The following is an 18,500-nucleotide window of genomic DNA, read 5'->3' on the forward strand; positions in this document are numbered from 1 at the left end:
CTTGTAACTACTCTTTGAGATGTATTGCATATGTACATTACATGACTCACCCTTTTTCCCTGATGCATTGGAGTCTACTATTGGTTCTGGTGCAAAAGAATTGAAGAAGAGGTGGGGTGACTCTGACTTTTCTACCCTCATTAGTGAGCAGAAGGAGGTTGGCAGGGGGCACCTCTGTGGCTACCACTAGGGAAAACCCTCTGGCACTGGCATACATGGCACACATACACCTACAGCGTAATGGACATACACAATACATTTCAAAGAATAACGGTTATGAGAAGGGGAGTAACAATTTCCCCCCTTTCTTTCACTGTTTTGTTTGTTGATGATTGAAGTGGTGCCATTGTACAGAGCTCTTCCAATCTGGTTGGTGAATGTATGGTTAGAGTAATTTCTTACATGGAAATCAGATTTTTGTGACACAGATTACCCACTCCGTGGACCCACCTAATTGCCTCTGTAGTTCTGCAGTTGGGATAGGATTGGTTAGTTCCCCTGTTCCTGCCTTTTCAAGTAATAACTCCTTGTTTTTGCAAGAATTTTGGAGGAAGATGGGTTTAATGGACGCGCTAGATTATTACTCCTGTTAGTGTTGCTGTTTGAGAGAAATGGAGGGGGAGGGATTAGACCACTAGGTTAAAACCATTATCTTTTATCACTTAGTCTTCTAGCTGATTAGTATTGCAAGGTATAAATGGAATTAGATGGAGTTTACATTTTGAAATGGGGAGGTGCTTGCTCTTTTGTAAGTACCTGGCTTGGAAAGAAGTTATATATCTTCATTGCATTCTTTGTTGAATTATCACATTTATTGTAAAGGAAATAGCAAATTGTTAGTTAATACTCTTGCTCATTGAATTATTTTTAAGGCAAAGTTCAATGTGGAAAGAGATTCTAACAAAGAAAGTCTTGTCTTCTTCTCCATCACCCAAAAAGTCAAGCACTAAAGATTTGCTGTTGATTTAAACAACATTAAATATCAACAGTCGTAATGCTCTTGGGAGGCGGAAATAATAAACGTTTTTACATTATCTATTTAATTGTTATTGAGTGACAATTTAGGAGGAAGTATCTTGGTAATGGAGACTCCCAACAATGGTTCTTATAATTGGTTTTAGGCATGGCTTTTAGTCTATAATAGGGGTCAGATATTGATCTCGGTACAATAAAACTTTCTATGTAGATCATTAAATCACTTATTCTGTGCTAGCAGCAGTGTAAGTTATTACTTAACTTGTCATTGTTATAGCCAAAATTTCCTGTGAAATCATTTACTGCTCAATGGGATTTTTAACTGTGCTAATTAATATGATTATTGGTAATTGGAGTTACTTCCTTTGTAATTAAATATCTAAAAAGACTTTGGGGATCTCATGCCTTTGTCCATTAATCTGTCATTTATAGTAGTAATAGCCAGATGTCAGTATCAATTCAACCTTTATAGACTCCTATTATTAATTCATGCCACAGCTATTTTAGTCATTAGGATATGCAGTGAAAAGTATGTCCTAGCTTACATAATTCAGAATTGCATATAAGGTTTATATGCATCCATTTGTTAGCACATCTACTATCTACCCTATTCTTATTCTTTTGTTCTTTACTTCAAAATTGTCAAACTTGCTAGCTATTTGGTTTGCAAAGGTGTGTATTTTTTATAAGATTTTGTTAAAGAGAAGCGAAACACGTTTAATTCTGGTAGTTTTATCTTCATGATTATTACTCTTCTGTATATGTATTATGATGCAGTATTTAATTACAAGGACCAAATATTGTTTCTCAGATAACAGTGCCACAGCATTTTTCTTAATCTCGAAAGCTTATCTCTCTCACCATCAGAAATTGGTCCAATTAAAAATATTACCTTATCTACCTTGTCTCTCTCATATCCTGGGACTAAGATGACTACAACAACGCTGCATATAGCATTTTTCTACAATCTTGTGCATGGATTTGCCTATGTTGTACTGTGCTGTACTCTGTGTAGGCCAGACAGAATCCATCAAAGTGATTTATCTGAAAAATGCATAGTAAATTGTAAGTAATCATCATACTCCCGATTTTATATAACAATATAGAAGAATACTGATGATAATTTGATGCTGTATGTATACATGTGGGTTTGCAGTTGCGTTACCTTCATTGTTAACTGCTTCCTTGCTTGAAATACGCCTAAGCAAGACTGATTGAATATGAAAGGGTATAGTATATGCTGCACACTAAATTATTTAAATACATTGAAGAGAAAAGAACTTATTATAAAAAGTCTAAGTCACTAAAGGTACAGGATCATTAGGAGAATGAAAAATAGTGTTTCCAGAACTAATAATAAAAATCAAAGCAGTGTAGGGTTACAAGGGCTTGAGAGGTCATCAAGTCCAGTCCACTCCACTGAGGCAAGACCAAATAAACCTAGACCATCTCTGACAGGTGTTTGTTTAACCTGTTCTTAAAAACCTCCAATGACAGGGATTCCACAACCTTCCTTGGAAGTCTGTTCTAGAGCTTAACTACCCTTATAGTTAGAAAAAACTTTCTATCTAACCTAAATCTCCCTTGCTGCAGATTAAGCCCATTACTTCTTGTCCTGCTTTCAGTGGACATGGAGAACAATTGATCACTATCTTCTTTATAACAGTCTTTAGCATATTAGAAGACTGTTATCAAGTTCCCACTAAATCTTCTCTTTTCAAGATTAAACATGCCCATTTTTTTAACCTTTCCTCATAGGTCAGGTTTTCTAAACCTTTAATAGTTTTTGTTTTTCTACTCTGGACTCTTTCCAATTTGTTCATATATTTTCTAAGATGTGGTGCCCAGAATTGGACACAGTATTCCACCTGGGGCCACACCAGTGCCAACTAGAGTGGGACAGTTATGTCCCATGTCTTACATACGACACTCCTTTTAATACACCTTTGAATAATATTAGCCTTTTTTTGCAACTGCATCAATCATTGACTCATATTCAATTTTGGTCCACTATAATCCTCATTTCCTTTTCAGCAGTATTACCAGCCTAGCCAGTTATTCTTCATTTTGTAGATGTGCATTTGTTTTTTCCTTTCTATATGTAGTACTTCACACTTGCCTTTATTGAATTTCATCTTGTTGATGTCAGAGAAATTCTGTAATTTGTCAAGGTCATTTTGAATTGCAATCCCTGAAGTATTTGCAACCTCTCCCAGCTTGGGGTCATCCTCAAATTTGATAAGCATACTCTCCACTCCATTATCCAAGTCATTAATGAAAGAATTGAATAGTACCAGACCCAGTTTGACAGTGAACCATTGATAACTACTCTTTGAGTATGATCTTTCAACCACTTGTGCATCCACATTTTAGTAATTTCATCTGATCTAGACCATATTTTGCTCGTTTGCTTATGAGAATATCATGCGGGATTGTCAAAAGCCTTACTAAAATCAAGATATATCACATCTACTGCTTTCCCCCATCCACTAGGCTAGTAGCCCTGTAAAAGAAAAAATAATTTTCAGTCCCCCAGGCATGGCACCTCAGGGACTTGAATTCAGGAACTGTGGCCCCAAGAGCCATATGCCATCCAGCAGCTTGATGATGATAAAAAAGATTCTCAATGTATCTCAGGTTGTAAGAAAAAATATTATTTAGATTGTGTATTTGAAAAATACATGCTCATGCAATTAAAGAGACTATCATAATGCATATGTCCAGAGGGCCAGAGTGAAAGTCTATAAAAATGAAAAAATAAATTGCATAATCTGGAACTATTTGGTAGCACACCAGTGGAAAGCCCCTGGATAACTTGTCAAGTTTGCAGTGACTTTTACAATGGCTTCTTCAGTCATTGTCCATGTTCTCTGTTTTCAGTGTACAGTTAAATAATCTATGCATATAGATATAGTCTGGTTCTCTTCAGCTATGTGCTTTGCAAACTTAGTGAGAAATCCTCATTTAAAGTAAACTGTTTATGAACAAACTGTGATTTTTTTTGAACATATTATTTAAATTAAATTAAATCAAAAAAAGGTTGCAAAAACACTTACAATAAGAAAAGTGCATATTTCTCCCTTTCCTTGTTGCTCAAACTTTCCAAAATACTCATTTTGTGGCAGACATCAATTACCTAAATTTTCAAAAGTGATCCGTGATATGCCCAACTTGAGACACCAAGGTCAGATTTTTAGAGGATGGGTATTCGGTGCATTCTGAAAATCAGGTGACTGTAATTGTCTTAAATTGGGAACCTAATAAAAGAATTGTAAAACATCACTGGTCAATTTCAAAAAGTTATGAATAAATTCTAACCCTGTTTTCATGGGAATGATTATGCAGCTTTAAAAACAATAGCAATTGCTCCACTATAATATGGGCATCATTTGTATCATCACAGAAATAACAACCTCTAAAGTGCTGACAGGGGCAAAAAGTGGCAGAGTTATTTTACACAACAGTTTGGGAGAAGAAATGAAGGAAAACTAGTTTATATTACCATGAATCTGACCGATATATTTCTCGATTATCTTACATCACTTATCAGTGATGGTTCTCTGTTGCAGAATTAGAACTCAAATAGAAACATGAACAGAAACGTTTCTTTAAAAAGCATTAATTCTAAAAAGGTTGATTTTCTGTCTCACACAGAATACAAGTGTAGACTTAAATTGCCAATACATACCTTGATAGATTAATTGAAAGACTTTCCAAGAGTTATTTTTAGGCCTTCAGGGTGCTGTGTGTCCCCTGACAGAGTTGATGACATAAATAACATCTAAAGCAGAGCACAGCTGTGTTCTTTACACTGCTTGATGTTAGTAATGTCATCAGCTGCAGCAGGGGAAATAAAGAACCCTGAAGGTTTTATATTAAGATTTGGCAACTTTTTCAGCTAATCGTTCAGATGTATTTTCTGGCAATTTTTAAGTCTACACGGGTATTGTATTAGTGATTTGAAATCTCATACCCATTAACAAAAATTAAAAATCATTGGAACTCTCCTTTTAAGAGACATTGTCAAGTTTGCCCAAAACATAACTGAATTTTTCATTTCTCTTCACTTTATACATACTTAAATTCATGTACTGTTTTTTTGCTTGTGTATTTTTAAATAAATTTAAAGCATCAGATTACAAATTGGATTTTAGATTGAAGGTGTTTGAAGAATTATTCTAAATAGTAATTCATTATTAAGTATATGCATTGTCAGTGTCATTTGATAAGAGCTTACAAGAATTGACTATCCTCTAGCATTCTTTTACAGAACAGCACCTTTTGAGAAGACATGTTTGGATGGGGGGAGAAAGGGGAGGAAATAAAGAACTCTTGTCATAGTTCTAACTGCTGTTTTCCAGTTGACTTTCTAGCTTTTAGGGTAGCCTTGGATATTATTTATACAGATTGAACATAAAATGCTATTAATATTACACCAAAAAGAGTTAATTCTCAGGGTGTGGCCCCCCCTCCCCCAGTAAATTTATTGCGATTTATCCCAATCTGCTGGCAAGTATCCTAATCAGATCCCATATGTCTTTTGAGGTCTTAACCTGTTAAAATTTTCAACTCCCTAGCATACCACCATTAAGTACTTGCTTAATAAAGGCTCATCCTATATCTGTTGAAATCAGTGGGATTAAGATTGGGGCCTAAAGGAATATGGCAAACACTCTCAGCCTGGAGTCTCTTCTCAAAATCTTACATAGATAAATGGTGAGTATGATATGATATAAAACCCCATCTATCCATGCATTTTCTAATTCCTGCACCAATAGGACCCTATAATTTTACTAAGAAAATTAATTAATTAAATCAGAATTAAAAGTCCATAATAAGCGAAGAACTGACCAAATGCCAACATCAAATAACTGAATCACTAATATTTTGTGCCATCTGTTGTTGAATTTTGAATTATCTGAGAATTCTGCATTTTACTCCCTGTTTAAGGGTAATTCTTTGGAACTTTAAATAGACTTTTAAAAATACCTCAGACCAGGTAGAACTTGAGCAGATGTTTTAATCTGTTTTAAGACTTCATTTATCCTGAGCACAATTTTTCCTTTGTTTTAGAATGGTAAGGGTATCAATGGAACCAGTCTCGGAACACAAAACTCCTAATCTTGTTTATTTCAAAATTTATTCTATATAGAGAAGGCTGCTCTCAAACAATATTAGAAGTGTCTGGAGGAAAGGTTTTAGAATTTTTATTCTTTGTGGACACTCTCTTAGCTACTACTGGAGAAATAAAATCATCAGGCAAAAACAGCCCAATAACGACCAATTAGTATAAACATCCATTAATGTCTTAATATCCATACTTTCTGGGATACCCAGTTTTTATAACTTTTTATTAATTTATTTTCAAGTTAGCTTATTCTGGTATGTAATACTCAGAATTTATATCTTTAAAGTGCATATCGTTGTCAATTTTTCAATATAGGACAGTGATGTATACACGTTCTCTCCATCAAGTCTTGATTCTTTTGACGTATATGTAACTCCTACAATGTGACTGACTGTAGATGCCAGTTAACTTTGGTTTTTGAACTGTATAGTCAAAAAACATTTTGCAGCCATAGAATTATTTTTGGCTTCTTTCATACTGGGCAAGACAACAAACAAATAGTAATTGATGAAAGCCAGACGCTTGATCATATGGATTGGAAATGCAGGTTAGAACTGCTTCAGAATGTAAGTGTGATAATTATCCTTATGATATCAATTGAATTAGCACATGTGAAATGCAATTGGATTAAACCGATTTTAGAGTGTATAGAATTTCAGCTAGAAATAGTGTTGGAGCAAATTCACAATCCCAGGATTAAAGCCAATAGAGGCTCGCTGACTGACACATATATACTCCTTAGTTTTTTGTAGGGCAAAACTGGTATTGCATTAGTTTTCAGCAGTTTGGCTAACTACTCAACTACTGAAAAAGCTTTTATGTTGGTCGGAGTTGTATGCCTATTGTCCAGTGTGTAAAGTTAAGGCTGCAATGTTACATTTTAATGCCAGTGAAGGAGAAAGTGTGAACATTAGAAGAGAAAGTTTCTTCAATGTCCCATTATGCTAGCCTGGACAAATTGGTTTGAGCTTCTCTTGCAGCAGATAGAAAAAGGAATACAAAATAAAATGCTGATGCCATTGCTTTCAACAGCTTACGGACTGCTACTGATCAGTTGTTTCCTGTCTGCCACAGGAGAAGTAGCTCCTTCTTGCTGGCTGGAATGATGACAGGTTGAGTTCTAAGTTGGATCTTTTTTCACTCGACACTTTATATGTTCTATGAATTTATTTCACATATTTTTCAGTCAGGAAATCTCAGCAAAGGTGTTTTGGCTTGCTGGTGAGCCTGCACTTCTCACTGCACTCCACACAGAAAATGCAGTGCAGTAAAGCTGCTCCAGCCTTCTTGCAAGCCTCTGGTTTCTGTTATAATGCTGTAAACATTTGGCCCTCTTGACCTTATGCATTCACCAGTCACTCAGGTAACTCTAGACAACACAGTAAGTGAGTGAGACAGTTCATGGAGTTGCGGATGTTAAGCCATCATGACATTTTGAAGAGGAATTGTGGTTCTGGTCTCCTGAACAAAATGGCTAAAAAGTTCATTTGAAGTGGAATGTGTTTCCACGGTGTCAGACTCAATTCTCTCTCATGTAGTGTGGCAATGGCTTGCTGTACAAACAGCAAAGTTAAATATGGAGACATTGTTATCTTGTAAACTGCAGAACTGGGATCTCTCCAATTCCATTTTTAGTAGGAGCAGTAGGATTGTCTTCATGGAGATCTACAGTGTTTACATCATGGAGCAGTCATGGTAAATTTAGTGACTGCTCCATCATTTTTGATTAAAAAAAAAAAAAAGCCCTGGCAAATGAGGTGGCACCAATCACGCAGAGCAGCATCCTCTGTCCTGGCACTAGGGTGACCAGGCGTCCGGTTTTCGACCGGAAGCTCCGGTCAGCACTGCCGACTGGGCTGTTAAAAGTCCGGTCGGAAGTGCTACAGACCTCAGGCAGGCTAGTCCCTACTTGTCCTGGCTCCGTGCTGCACCCTGGAAGCGGCCAACAGATCAGACTTCTAGGCGGGGGGCCACACAAGGCTTTGCTCTCTGCCCCACCCCCCAGCCTGGAGTCCCCTCCTGCACCCCAAACCCCTCATCCCTGGCCCCACCCCAGAGCCCCCACCCCCAGATGGAGCCCTCATCTCCCTTCACCCCAACCCCCTGCCTCAATCTGCAGCCCCCAAAACTGGAGCCCCCTCCTGCACCCCAACCCCTCATCCCTGGTCCCACTCAAAACCCTGCACCCCCAGATGGAACCCTCAGCCCCTGCCCCATCCCAGAGCCCCCTTCCAAACCCTGAACCCCTCTGACCCACCCCCAGACTGGAGCCCCCTCCTGCACCCCAAACACCCCAACCCCACCCCAGAGCCTGCACCCCCAGATGGAGCCCTCACCCCCCCTGTACCGCAACCCCCTGCCTCAACCTGCAGCCCCCTTCTGCACTCCTCATTTCTGGCCCCACCCCAGAGCCTGCACGCCCAGTTAGAGCCCTCACCCTCTCCTGCACCTCAAACTCCTGCCCCAGCACAGTGGGGTGGGGGAGAGCAAGCCACCGAGGGAGGCAGGGCCTCGGGGAAGGTGTGGGGAAGGGGGCATGGTCCCAGGGAAGGAGCAGGGCTAGGGTGTTCGGTTTTGTGGGATTAGAAAGTTGGCAACCCTACCTGGCACTGCAGCCTTAATCTTGGCCTGCACTGTGGTCTTGAGATAAATAGGAAACTGCACATTTCAGCTCCTTTGTTTTTTTTTCTTCTGTCTTCTCTAATGTTTTTGGTGATAGTATTCTTTACTTTTGCTTTATGCTGCCTGGAGACAGTAAAGGGAGCAAGGTGATTGCTTTTTACTGTGTTTGTTTTGTTAGTAGTAGAAGAAACCAATCACATTATCTGAGATAGCTGCAAAATAATAATGATACATTTAGAGCAGGTGGAAAAGAAAAACAAAGAATTTAGGATGCCCTGCAGAGAGAAGAATGTCTATCTTGATGCGGTTGGTTTATTTGGTTTGTGAATTGGACCCATTGTTTTGAAGCTTATTGTTGTAAATAAATATAAGAGCCCATGACAGTCTTACAGATGACTGTGATACAGAAATCTTGACCTAGAAGAATGCATACCTTGTACTTAAAACAAAATGTCTGATGATATCTTCAAAAAGTTTTTAATCCACCAAAACATAAACAAATAAACTAATAGGCTGTCAAAGACACTGCAGTTTTAGCTTCCTCTTATTGTTGCCTAACCTTCCAGTTGATCTAACAGTTTAAACGTCCATATTTTCTATAAAAATCTGACCTTTATGCAACAAATACATTAACCTGTCCCACTAGGCATTGTAGTAATACTTGGACTATATGGACTTAAAATACCATACAAATTTAATTATTCTGCTGTGTATTGTGCAAATGGTTTGCTTTCTGCTTGAGCTCCCCTTAGTCTGGAACTAATGGGCTGCTGCTTATTCCCTCTGCTCAGTCAGGTAGTCTGGCCAATGTGCTTGGCAGGATTTTGGCATCCCCTGCAGCAGCCCACTCACCAGAGGCAATTCTTGCTTCTCCTCTCAATATTATTTTTCAACATGGTGGCTCCTTCTAAGAAAAGATAAAAGGATGGCACCCTGTGGACTGAAGCAGATCCTGCCCCAGATACGAACACTTTTTTATTTTGCTATTCCTTCTTCTGGCACCTCGTCTCTGCAGAATTTTCTTATCAGCGTCCCTTAAGGCTGCTAAATCCCATCCTAAATTCCTATCCAAGTTGATAACTGCAAAGATCTATCATCCTACTTTGCTGAAAAGACCATGGATATTCAGGAAGACTTCTCAAGCAACATGGATCTGCTCCTGGTTTACTGACCAACAAACATAGAATCCTAGAAGACTAGGGTTGGAAGAGACCTCAGAAAGTCATATAGTCCAACCCCCTGCTCAAAGCAGGATCAACCCCAACTAAATCATCCTATCCAGGGCTTTGTCAAGCTGGGCCTTAAAAACCTCTAAGGATGGAGATTCCACCACCTCCCTAGATAACCCATTCCAGGGCTTCACTACCGTCCTAGTGAAATAGTTTTTCCTAATATCCAACCTCGACCTCCCCACTGCAACTTGAGACCATCACGTTGTTCCTTGTTTTGTCATCTGCCACCACTGAGAACAGCCTAGCTCCATCCTCTTTGGAAACCCCCTTAAGACAGTTGAAGGCTGCTATCAAATCCACCCTCACTCTCCTCTTCTGCAGACTAAATAATCCCAGTTCCCTCAGCCTTTCCTCATAAATCATGTGCCCCAGCCCCCTAATCATTTTCATTGCCCTCCGCTGGACTCTCTCCAATTTGTCCACATCCTTTCTGTAGTGGGGGGCCCAAAACTGGACGCAGTACTCCAGATGTGGCCTTACCAGTGCCGAATAGAGGGGAATAATCACTTCCCTCGATATGCTGGCAATGCTCCTACTAATGCAGCCCAATATGCTGTTAGCCTGTTTGGCAACAAGGGCACACTGTTGACTCATAGCTAGCTTCTCGTCCACTGTGATCCCCAGGTCCTTTTCTGTAGAATTGCCACTTAACGAGTCAGTCCCCAGCCTGTAGCAGTGCATGGGATTCTTCCGTCCTAAGTACAGGACTATGCGCTTGTCCTTGTTGAACCTCATCAGATTTCTTTTAGCCCAATCCTTCAATTTGACTAGGTCACCCTGGACCCTATCCCTACCCTCCAGCATATCTACCTCTCCCCCCAGCTTAGTGTCATCCGCGAACTTGCTGAGGGTGCAATCCATCCCATCATCCAGATCATTAATGAAGATGTTGAACAAAACGGGCCCCAGGACAGACCCCTGGGGCACTACACTTGATACTGGATGCCAACTAGACATCGAGCCATTGATCACTACCCGTTGAGTCCGACGATCTAGCCAGCTTTCAATCCACCTTATAGTCCATTCATCCAACCTATACTTTTTTAACTTTCTGGCAAGAATACTGTGGGAGACTTTATCAAGAGCTTTGCTAAGGTCAAGATATATCACGTCCACACTAAGTCTACACTGGGTGGGGGGGAATCGATCTAAATTAAGCAATTTCAGCTACGTGAACAACGTAGCTGAAGTCGACGTACTTGGATCAACTTACCGCGGTGTCTTCACTACGGTGAGTTGACTGCTGCTGCTCCCCTGTCAACTCTGCCTGCGCCTTTTGCCAAGCTGGAGTACAGGAGTCGACGGGAGAGCACTCGGGGATCTATTTATCGTATCTAGACTAGATGCGATAAACCGATCCCCGCTGGATCGCTCGCTGCCCGCCGATCCGGCTGGTAGTGAAGACATACAAGACACCCTAATGTTAATAACAGCTTAAACATAAAAATAGAATCCTGTGAGTTTTCTTAAATGAGAGAAATGTTATTCTTCACTACTATAAGTTGGATTTAACACACAAAAAACTTTCCAAGTTAGAGAAAAAAAAATACGTATTCTAAACTTTTCTTTTAATCAACAATTTTAGAACAGTAACTTCATTACTTTCATACTATTGATTTTTTAAAAAAAAATTTACCTTAACAATCAATTATATTTAACAAGATTTTGTACACTGTGGAAACTTTTCATAGGAGTCTAGTTGGGGGTTAAGTTTGGAGAAAATGACTTTTAACATTATATGAAAGGGTAGAATATTTTTTAAAGTAAGCATGGAACTCATGACATTTTTCCTTAAAATATTTGCAGTCTTTTGTGTTGGCTTTTAATTTGTCAACAACTGATCATAGTGCAATAATGAGAGAGAAAAGAAAATTAAAAGCTTGGTGTGTATGCTAGCAAAGTTCACTGTTACATTTTATAAAATTCATGTTGACTACTTTTAAATTGACCCATATTTTTAATATTCACCCTAGTAATGGAATTCAGCTTATTTGGCCCGTAAAGCTTTGAAATGGTGTGCTGTTCAAGGAAACTTTGTATAAAGCATGTGATCCTAACATAGTTGAGCCTCACTGCACAACATTTGCAAGGATTGTCAAGACCTGGCTGTGACATACCCAGGGTACAATTTAAACTAATGAGTAGCTGTGTCACCCTGCCCTCCACCCTGGGGTGCCCTTTACAGTGCTTTGCTGCTCTTGCTTCTAGTCTGGATTGTTCACAAACAGCCTTCAGCATGCAAATCACTCTCAGCTATATCTTTGTATGTGTGTACTGCAGCCTGCCAATCACACCTAGGGTATGTCTACACTACGGGATTAATCCGAATTTAGATAATTCGGATTTGAGAAACAGGTTGTATAAAGTCGAAATGAGTGCGGCCACACTAGCACAGTAATTCGGTGGTGTGCGTCCAAGTACCGGGGCTAGCGTCGATTTCTGCACCGTTGCACTGTGGGTAGCAATTCCATAGCTGTCCCATAGTTCCCGCAGTCTCCCGCGCCCATTGGGATTGTGGGTTAAGATCCCAGTGCCTGATGGGACAAAAAACATCGTCGCAGGTGGTTCTGGGTACAGCCTCACTTCCTCCCTCCCTCCCTCCCTGCATGAAAGCAACGGACGGCAGACAACCATTTTCGCGCCTTTTTTCCTGGGTGGGTGAACACTGCAGACTCCATACCACGGCAAGCATGGAGCCCGCTGAGGTCAAGACAGCACTCATGAATATTGCAAACACCTCGCGCGTTCTCGTGGAGTTTATGCTCAGCCAGGACCAGAAAAACGAGGAGAGGAGGCAGCGGCGGCGGCAGCTCAGCGACAAGCATGATGAGGACATGGACACGGACACAGAATTCAGTGAAACCACAGGCCCCGGTGCTTTGGAGATCATGTTGTTAATGGGGCAGATTCTATCTATGGAACGCCGATTCTGGGCAAGGGAAACAAGCACAGACTGGTGGGACCGCATAGTGTTGCAGGTCTGGGACGATTCCCAGTGGCTGCGGAACTTTCGCATGCGTAAGGGCACTTTCATGGAACTTTGACTTGCTGTCCCCTGCCCTGAAACGCCAGAATACCAAGATGAGAGCAGCCCTCACAGTTGAGAAGCGCGTGGCGATAGCCCTGTGGAAGCTTGCAACGCCAGACAGCTACCGGTCAGTCGGGAATCAATTTGGAGTGGGCAAATCTACTGTGGGGGCTGCTGTGATGCAAGTAGCCAAAGCAATCACTCAGGTGCTGCTACGAAAGTTAGTGACTCTGGGAAATGTGCAGGCGATAGTGGATGGTTTTGCTGCAATGGGATTCCCTAACTGTGGTGGGGCAATAGACGGAACCCATATCCCTATCTTGGCACCGGAGCACCAAGCCACCGAGTACATAAACCGCAAGGGGTACTTTTCAATGGTGCTGCAAGCACTTGTGGATCACAAGGGACGTTTCACCAACATCAACGCGGGCTGGGCGGGAAGGGTTCATGACGCTCGCGTCTTCAGGAACACTACTCTGTTTAAAGGGCTGCAGCAAGGGACTTACTTTCCGGACCAGAAAATAACCGTTGGGGATGTTGAAATGCCCATAGTTATTCTTGGGGACCCAGCCTACCCCTTAATGCCATGGCTTATGAAGCCATACACAGGCAGCCTGGACAGGAGTCAGGAGCTGTTTAACTACAGGCTAAGCAAGTGCAGAATGGTGGTAGAATGTGCATTTGGCCGTTTAAAAGGTCGCTGGCGTTCATTATTGACTCGCTCTGACCTCAGCCAAAGAAATCTCCCCATTGTTATTTCTGCTTGCTGTGTGCTCCACAATCTCTGTGAAAGTAAGGGGGAGACCTTTATGGCGGGGTGGGAGGCTGAGGCAAATCGCCTGGCTGCTGATTACGCGCAGCCAGACACCAGGGCGATTAGAAGATCACACCATGAAGCGCTGTGCATCAGAGAAGCTTTGAAAACCAGTTTCATGGCTGGCCAGGCTACCGTGTGAAATATCTGTTTGTTTCTCCTTCATGAAAACCCTCCCCCTTTACTGACTGATTTTCTGTAAGGAACCCACCCTGCCCCTTCCCCCAGCTTTCTTTCAAACCAAATAAAGTCACTATCATTTAAAAATCATTTATTATTTATTAATAGATTAGAAAAAGAGGGAGGGAACCCGGGTGGTATTTGGGAGGAGGATTGCTGGGAAGGAAAAAGCCACAAAGAAAAGGTTAAAAAAATGACAGCCTTTTGCTTGGGCTGTCTACTGGGGTGGAATGGGAAGGTGTACGGAGCCTCCCCCCCCCGCGTTCTTACACGTCTGGGTGAGGAGGATACGGAACATGGGGAGGGGGGAGGGTGGAACAGGGGCTGAAGCGGCAGTCTGTTTTCCAGCAGCCGTTCCTGAACCTCCACCAGACGCCGGAGCAGCCCCAGCGTTGCATCCTTCATCCTCTGGTCTTCCTGCCGCCATCTCTCATCTCGATCATCTCTCCTCTCCTCACGTTGGTCCCTCCTCTCCTCACGTTGGTCCCTCCTGTCCTCACGATCACTGACTTCTTTCCTATACTTTGAAACTGTTTCCTTCCACTCATTCAGATGAGCTCTGTCACTCCTGCTGGATTGCATAATTTCAGAAAACATGTCCTCCCGCGTCTTCTTCTTACGACGCCTTATCTGTGATAACCTTCGGGATGGAGGAGGGAGGCTTGAGGAATTTGCAGCTGCTGTAGGGAGGGGAAAAAAGAGAGAATTGTTTTAAAAGCTACATTTTGCAGAACAATGCTTATACTCTTTCACGGTGACCAACACTGTTCACATTACATAGCACATGTGATTTCTGTGCAAGGTCGCATTTTGCCTCTTAATGCTGAGTGCCTGTGGCTTTGCTGCTAGAGATCACAGGTCTGGGCAACAGAATTCGGCTTGCATGCGGCCATGGTAAGCCATTGTTTTACAGCTTCTGCACCCTCCTTTCCCACATACAAAGCATAGCTTGTAGAGTGCTGCAGAAGCCTGGCCAATCTCAGCCAGTTGGGGGGGGGGCAGTGTGGTGGGGCTTGTCTGGGCCCCTTCAGGCAAGTAGAGTGCTGCGGTTTTTCTGTTAACATTCAGCAGCACCAGAAAACAAACTAACCCCCCCCCCCCCCTCGCCATGAATTCTCTGGGATGATCACGGTACCCCTCCCCCCACCGCGTGGCTGGTAACAGGGAAGATCCCTGCTAGCCAAACGCGAAAAACTCAGGGCCAATTTCCCATCTGCGCTTGGCTAACTGCAGGGAAGGATTTATTTTCCGCCACAGGCAAACAGCCCAGTAGGAACGGCCACCTCTGTCCCCTTAATTAAGTTCCCGTATTTCAACCAGGTTACCAGGAGTGATATCACTCTCCTGAGGATTACACAACAAGATAAAGAACGGATGTTGCTTGAATGCCAGCAAACACCGGGACCATACGCTGCCAGGCTTTGTCAGGCAATGATACCAGATTACTTGCTGCAAGCATGGCGTGGTCAAGTGTCCTACCATGGAGGAGGGAATAAGGATGCACTGCCCAGAAACCTTCTGGCAAGGCTTTCGGAGTACCTCCAGGAGAGCTTCATGGAGATGTCCCTGGAGGATTTCCGCTCCATCCCCATACACGTTAACAGACTTTTCCAGTAGCTACAGACTTTTCCAGTAGCTGAACTGACCGCGAATGCAAAGTCAGACAAAGTAATCATTAAAAACCGTTTGCTTTTAAAACAAGTTTTATATTTTAAAAGGTAAACTCACCTGAGGTCCCTTCCATGGGGTCAGAGTCTTGGGTACTGGCTTGGGAGGCTTGGGAGGGTACTTCAGTCAGGGTGATAAAAAGATCCTGGCTGTTGGGGAGAATGGAGTGCTGTGTGCTCTCTGCAAGCTCATCCTCCTCCTCCTCCTCCTCCTCCTCCTCTACCCCATCGGCAGAATCCTCAGGCGTCGAGACTATCCCCGACCCAGAATCCACGAACAAAGGTGGGGTAGTGGTGGCAGCCCCCCCTAGAATTGCATGCAGCTCGGCGTAGTAGCGGCATGTCCGCGGCTCTGACCCGGAGCGACCGTTTGCCTCCTTTGTTTTTTGATAGGCTTGTCTGAGCTCCTTGACCTTCACGCGGCACTGCTCAGAGTCCCTATTGTGGCCTCTCTCCATCATGCCCTTGGAAATTTTTTCAAAAGTTTTTGCATTTCGTCTTTTAGAACGAAGTTCTGCAAGCACTGAATCCTCTCCCCATACAGCGATCAGATCCAGTACCTCCCTCACGGTCCATGCTGGTGCTCTTTTTCGATTATCAGCCTGCATGGTTACCTGTGCTGATGAGGTATCTGTGGTCACCTGTGCTCTCCACGCTGGGCAAACAGGAAATGAAGTTCAAATGTTCGCGGGGCTTTTCCTGTCTACCTGGCCAGTGCATCCGAGTTCGGATTGCTGTCCAGAGCGGTCACAATGATGCACTGTGGGATAGCTCCCGGAGGCCAATACCATCGAATTGCGGCCACACTAACCCTAATTCGAATTGCTAAAATCGATTTTGGCGCTACTCCGCTCGTTGGGGTGGAGTACAGAAATCGATTTAAAGGGCCCTTTACATCGAATTAAATGGCGTCGTTGTGTGGACGGTTACAGGGTTAATTCGAATTAAAGCTGATAAATCCGAATTAAAGTCGTAGTGTAGACCAGGCCCTAGACTCTCACCAGCCTGAATTATACCGCAGGGTGACCACAACACACTCCAGGCTCCAGATTACCCCTCCCCTCGGAAATGTGTGTCCTGTATTACCCAGCCCTCTCCTAGATAATACAAATGTATATAGGTCCTTTATTTCATTAGTGGAAATAATATGCACACATTTTGCTATCCCAAAAGGAGTTTCCAAAACACTTGAATTTAAACACACTCAATTAGATAAAACAATAAAACAAATTTATTAACTAAAAAGAGAGAGATTAAGTGATGAGGCATAAAAGTCAGAAACGATTACAAGAAAAATAAAGATAAAACACAGATAATGCCTAACTTAACAAACTATGTTAAATTCAAAGCAGTTTTTCTCACCACATGCTCTCCACTGTCTTACTGGCCAGGACCCCTTCTTCTGTTTAATGACTTCTTCCTATTTCCCTTCTCATGCAGTGAATTAATGGACAAAGAGAGAGGGGAGGGGTTCCTTGCGGTGTTTGTCCCTATTTTTATAGTGTCACTCCCACTCTTGAAAAACATTTTTAGCTGAGATTCAGGAGACAGAGAGTCTAAAGGAAAAGATCTTCCCTGCTGCTCTTCTTCACCTATTGGAACTTCTGTTTCCCTTCTTGTTGACTCTGTTTACTGCTTAAATGTAAATTAGGCAGAGCACACATTCCTTTGTTTGAGACTAGGGTGACCAGATGTCCCGATTTTATAGGGACAGTCCCGATTTTTGGGTCTTTTTCTTATATAGGTTTCTATTACCCCCCCACACACACACACCACCTGTCCCGATTTTTCACACTTGCTGTCTGGTCACCCTATTTGAGACAGACCTGTTTGCCATCTTCCGTTTGGAACATGTGTTAAGATCATCATTCAGTGGAATCCCATAACTTCATGTACAATGTTGCCACACATATTTTATCAGAACAGTATTGACCAGCAAATTATGAGTTTTCAGATCATATCTTACAATGCATGCTTTATACAAAGATTATTACAGTAGGGTGTGGACACAGGTACGTTCTATCACATTGGGGGTCATAGAAAAATTATCTGGAAATGCTGTTGCTCAATGTTACAAGCTGACCCTGTAATCAAATTTGCTTGCCACTTTTAATTCTGATGGCTGACAAATGCATAATAAATATCCTTGCAATTAACTATGATGTCAGTGTAGGTGCCAGCGACTTATGCCCTTTCAAATCCTACTAAATTTGGGAGAAGGTCCAGCACTTTGAGCAGTGCTTTTTTTATTAAATCTGAGGATTCTCTAATTTTACTTCCACTGGAAAGTTCAATATTTTAATATTTCTTCTGGACCTATTTTTTCTGTTTGTCTGTGAAAGGGCATGCAGATCCTATCTATGGGTTGTGACAGGTAAAGGGCTAACCTGGGTAAAGGCCGTTAGCTTAGGGCCACAACTGCTTGCACTGTTTACAAAGACACTGAGCAGGGGCTGGGAACAGCTGGGAGGAAGAAGGATCTTTCCCTAGTACATATCGTCTTCCTCTCTCCACTCCTCCCACTTTTCTTTTTTCTTTTCAACTGACCTCTTTAGATAAAGGAAGATCTTCCCTTTCTTCCTGCTGGTCTCACTCCCTTCTGACTGTTTATGTCAGAAATTTAAACACTTGTGGCTCTTCCCAGTAGGCCATTAACCCTTTCTTTGCTAAAACCAGGAATATGGTCTGTGTACTCCAGCCTGCTTACCCAGTGTTTTTTGTTACCATTTATATTTTTTGAATGTTTTTTTCATCCATTTTTTATATTAGCTTCTTGATTCATATCATCCAAGTCTTGCGAATCTACTCTTTCAAGTTTTGAAGAGAATGTTTAATTTCAATAATATCGTCTGAG

The 18,500-nt window shown here is 42.1% G+C and overlaps 2 protein-coding genes across 19 annotated transcripts in view; one reads left to right on the forward strand and one right to left on the reverse strand.

Moving 5' to 3' along the window:
* Positions 1-18,500, forward strand: part of CTBP1 (C-terminal binding protein 1) — a 416,680-nt gene that overhangs the window by 95,972 nt on the left and 302,208 nt on the right. The window lies entirely within an intron of this gene.
* On the reverse strand, positions 14,059-16,640 carry LOC135983806 (SRRM2 protein homolog rsr-2-like). Its single transcript, XM_065597165.1, has 2 exons — positions 15,708-16,640; positions 14,059-14,659 (listed from the first exon to the last, which is right to left on the reverse strand). The coding sequence occupies exons 1-2, from the start codon at positions 16,252-16,254 to the stop codon at positions 14,067-14,069; spliced, it is 1,140 nt and encodes a 379-aa protein (XP_065453237.1). The 5' UTR covers positions 16,255-16,640; the 3' UTR covers positions 14,059-14,066.

This window comes from Chrysemys picta, chromosome 5 (assembly GCF_011386835.1).
Source record: "Chrysemys picta bellii isolate R12L10 chromosome 5, ASM1138683v2, whole genome shotgun sequence".
Lineage (NCBI taxonomy): Eukaryota > Metazoa > Chordata > Testudines > Emydidae > Chrysemys > Chrysemys picta.

Coding starts and splice junctions, on each gene's coding strand:
- LOC135983806 (XM_065597165.1), bottom strand. CDS start 16,254: ATGCAGGCTGATAATCGAAAAAGAGCACCAGCATGGACCGTGAGGGAG. Junction 14,660..15,707: donor CCCCATGGAAGGGACCTCAG/GTGAGTTTACCT, acceptor CCCTCCCTACAG/CAGCTGCAAATTCCTCAAGC.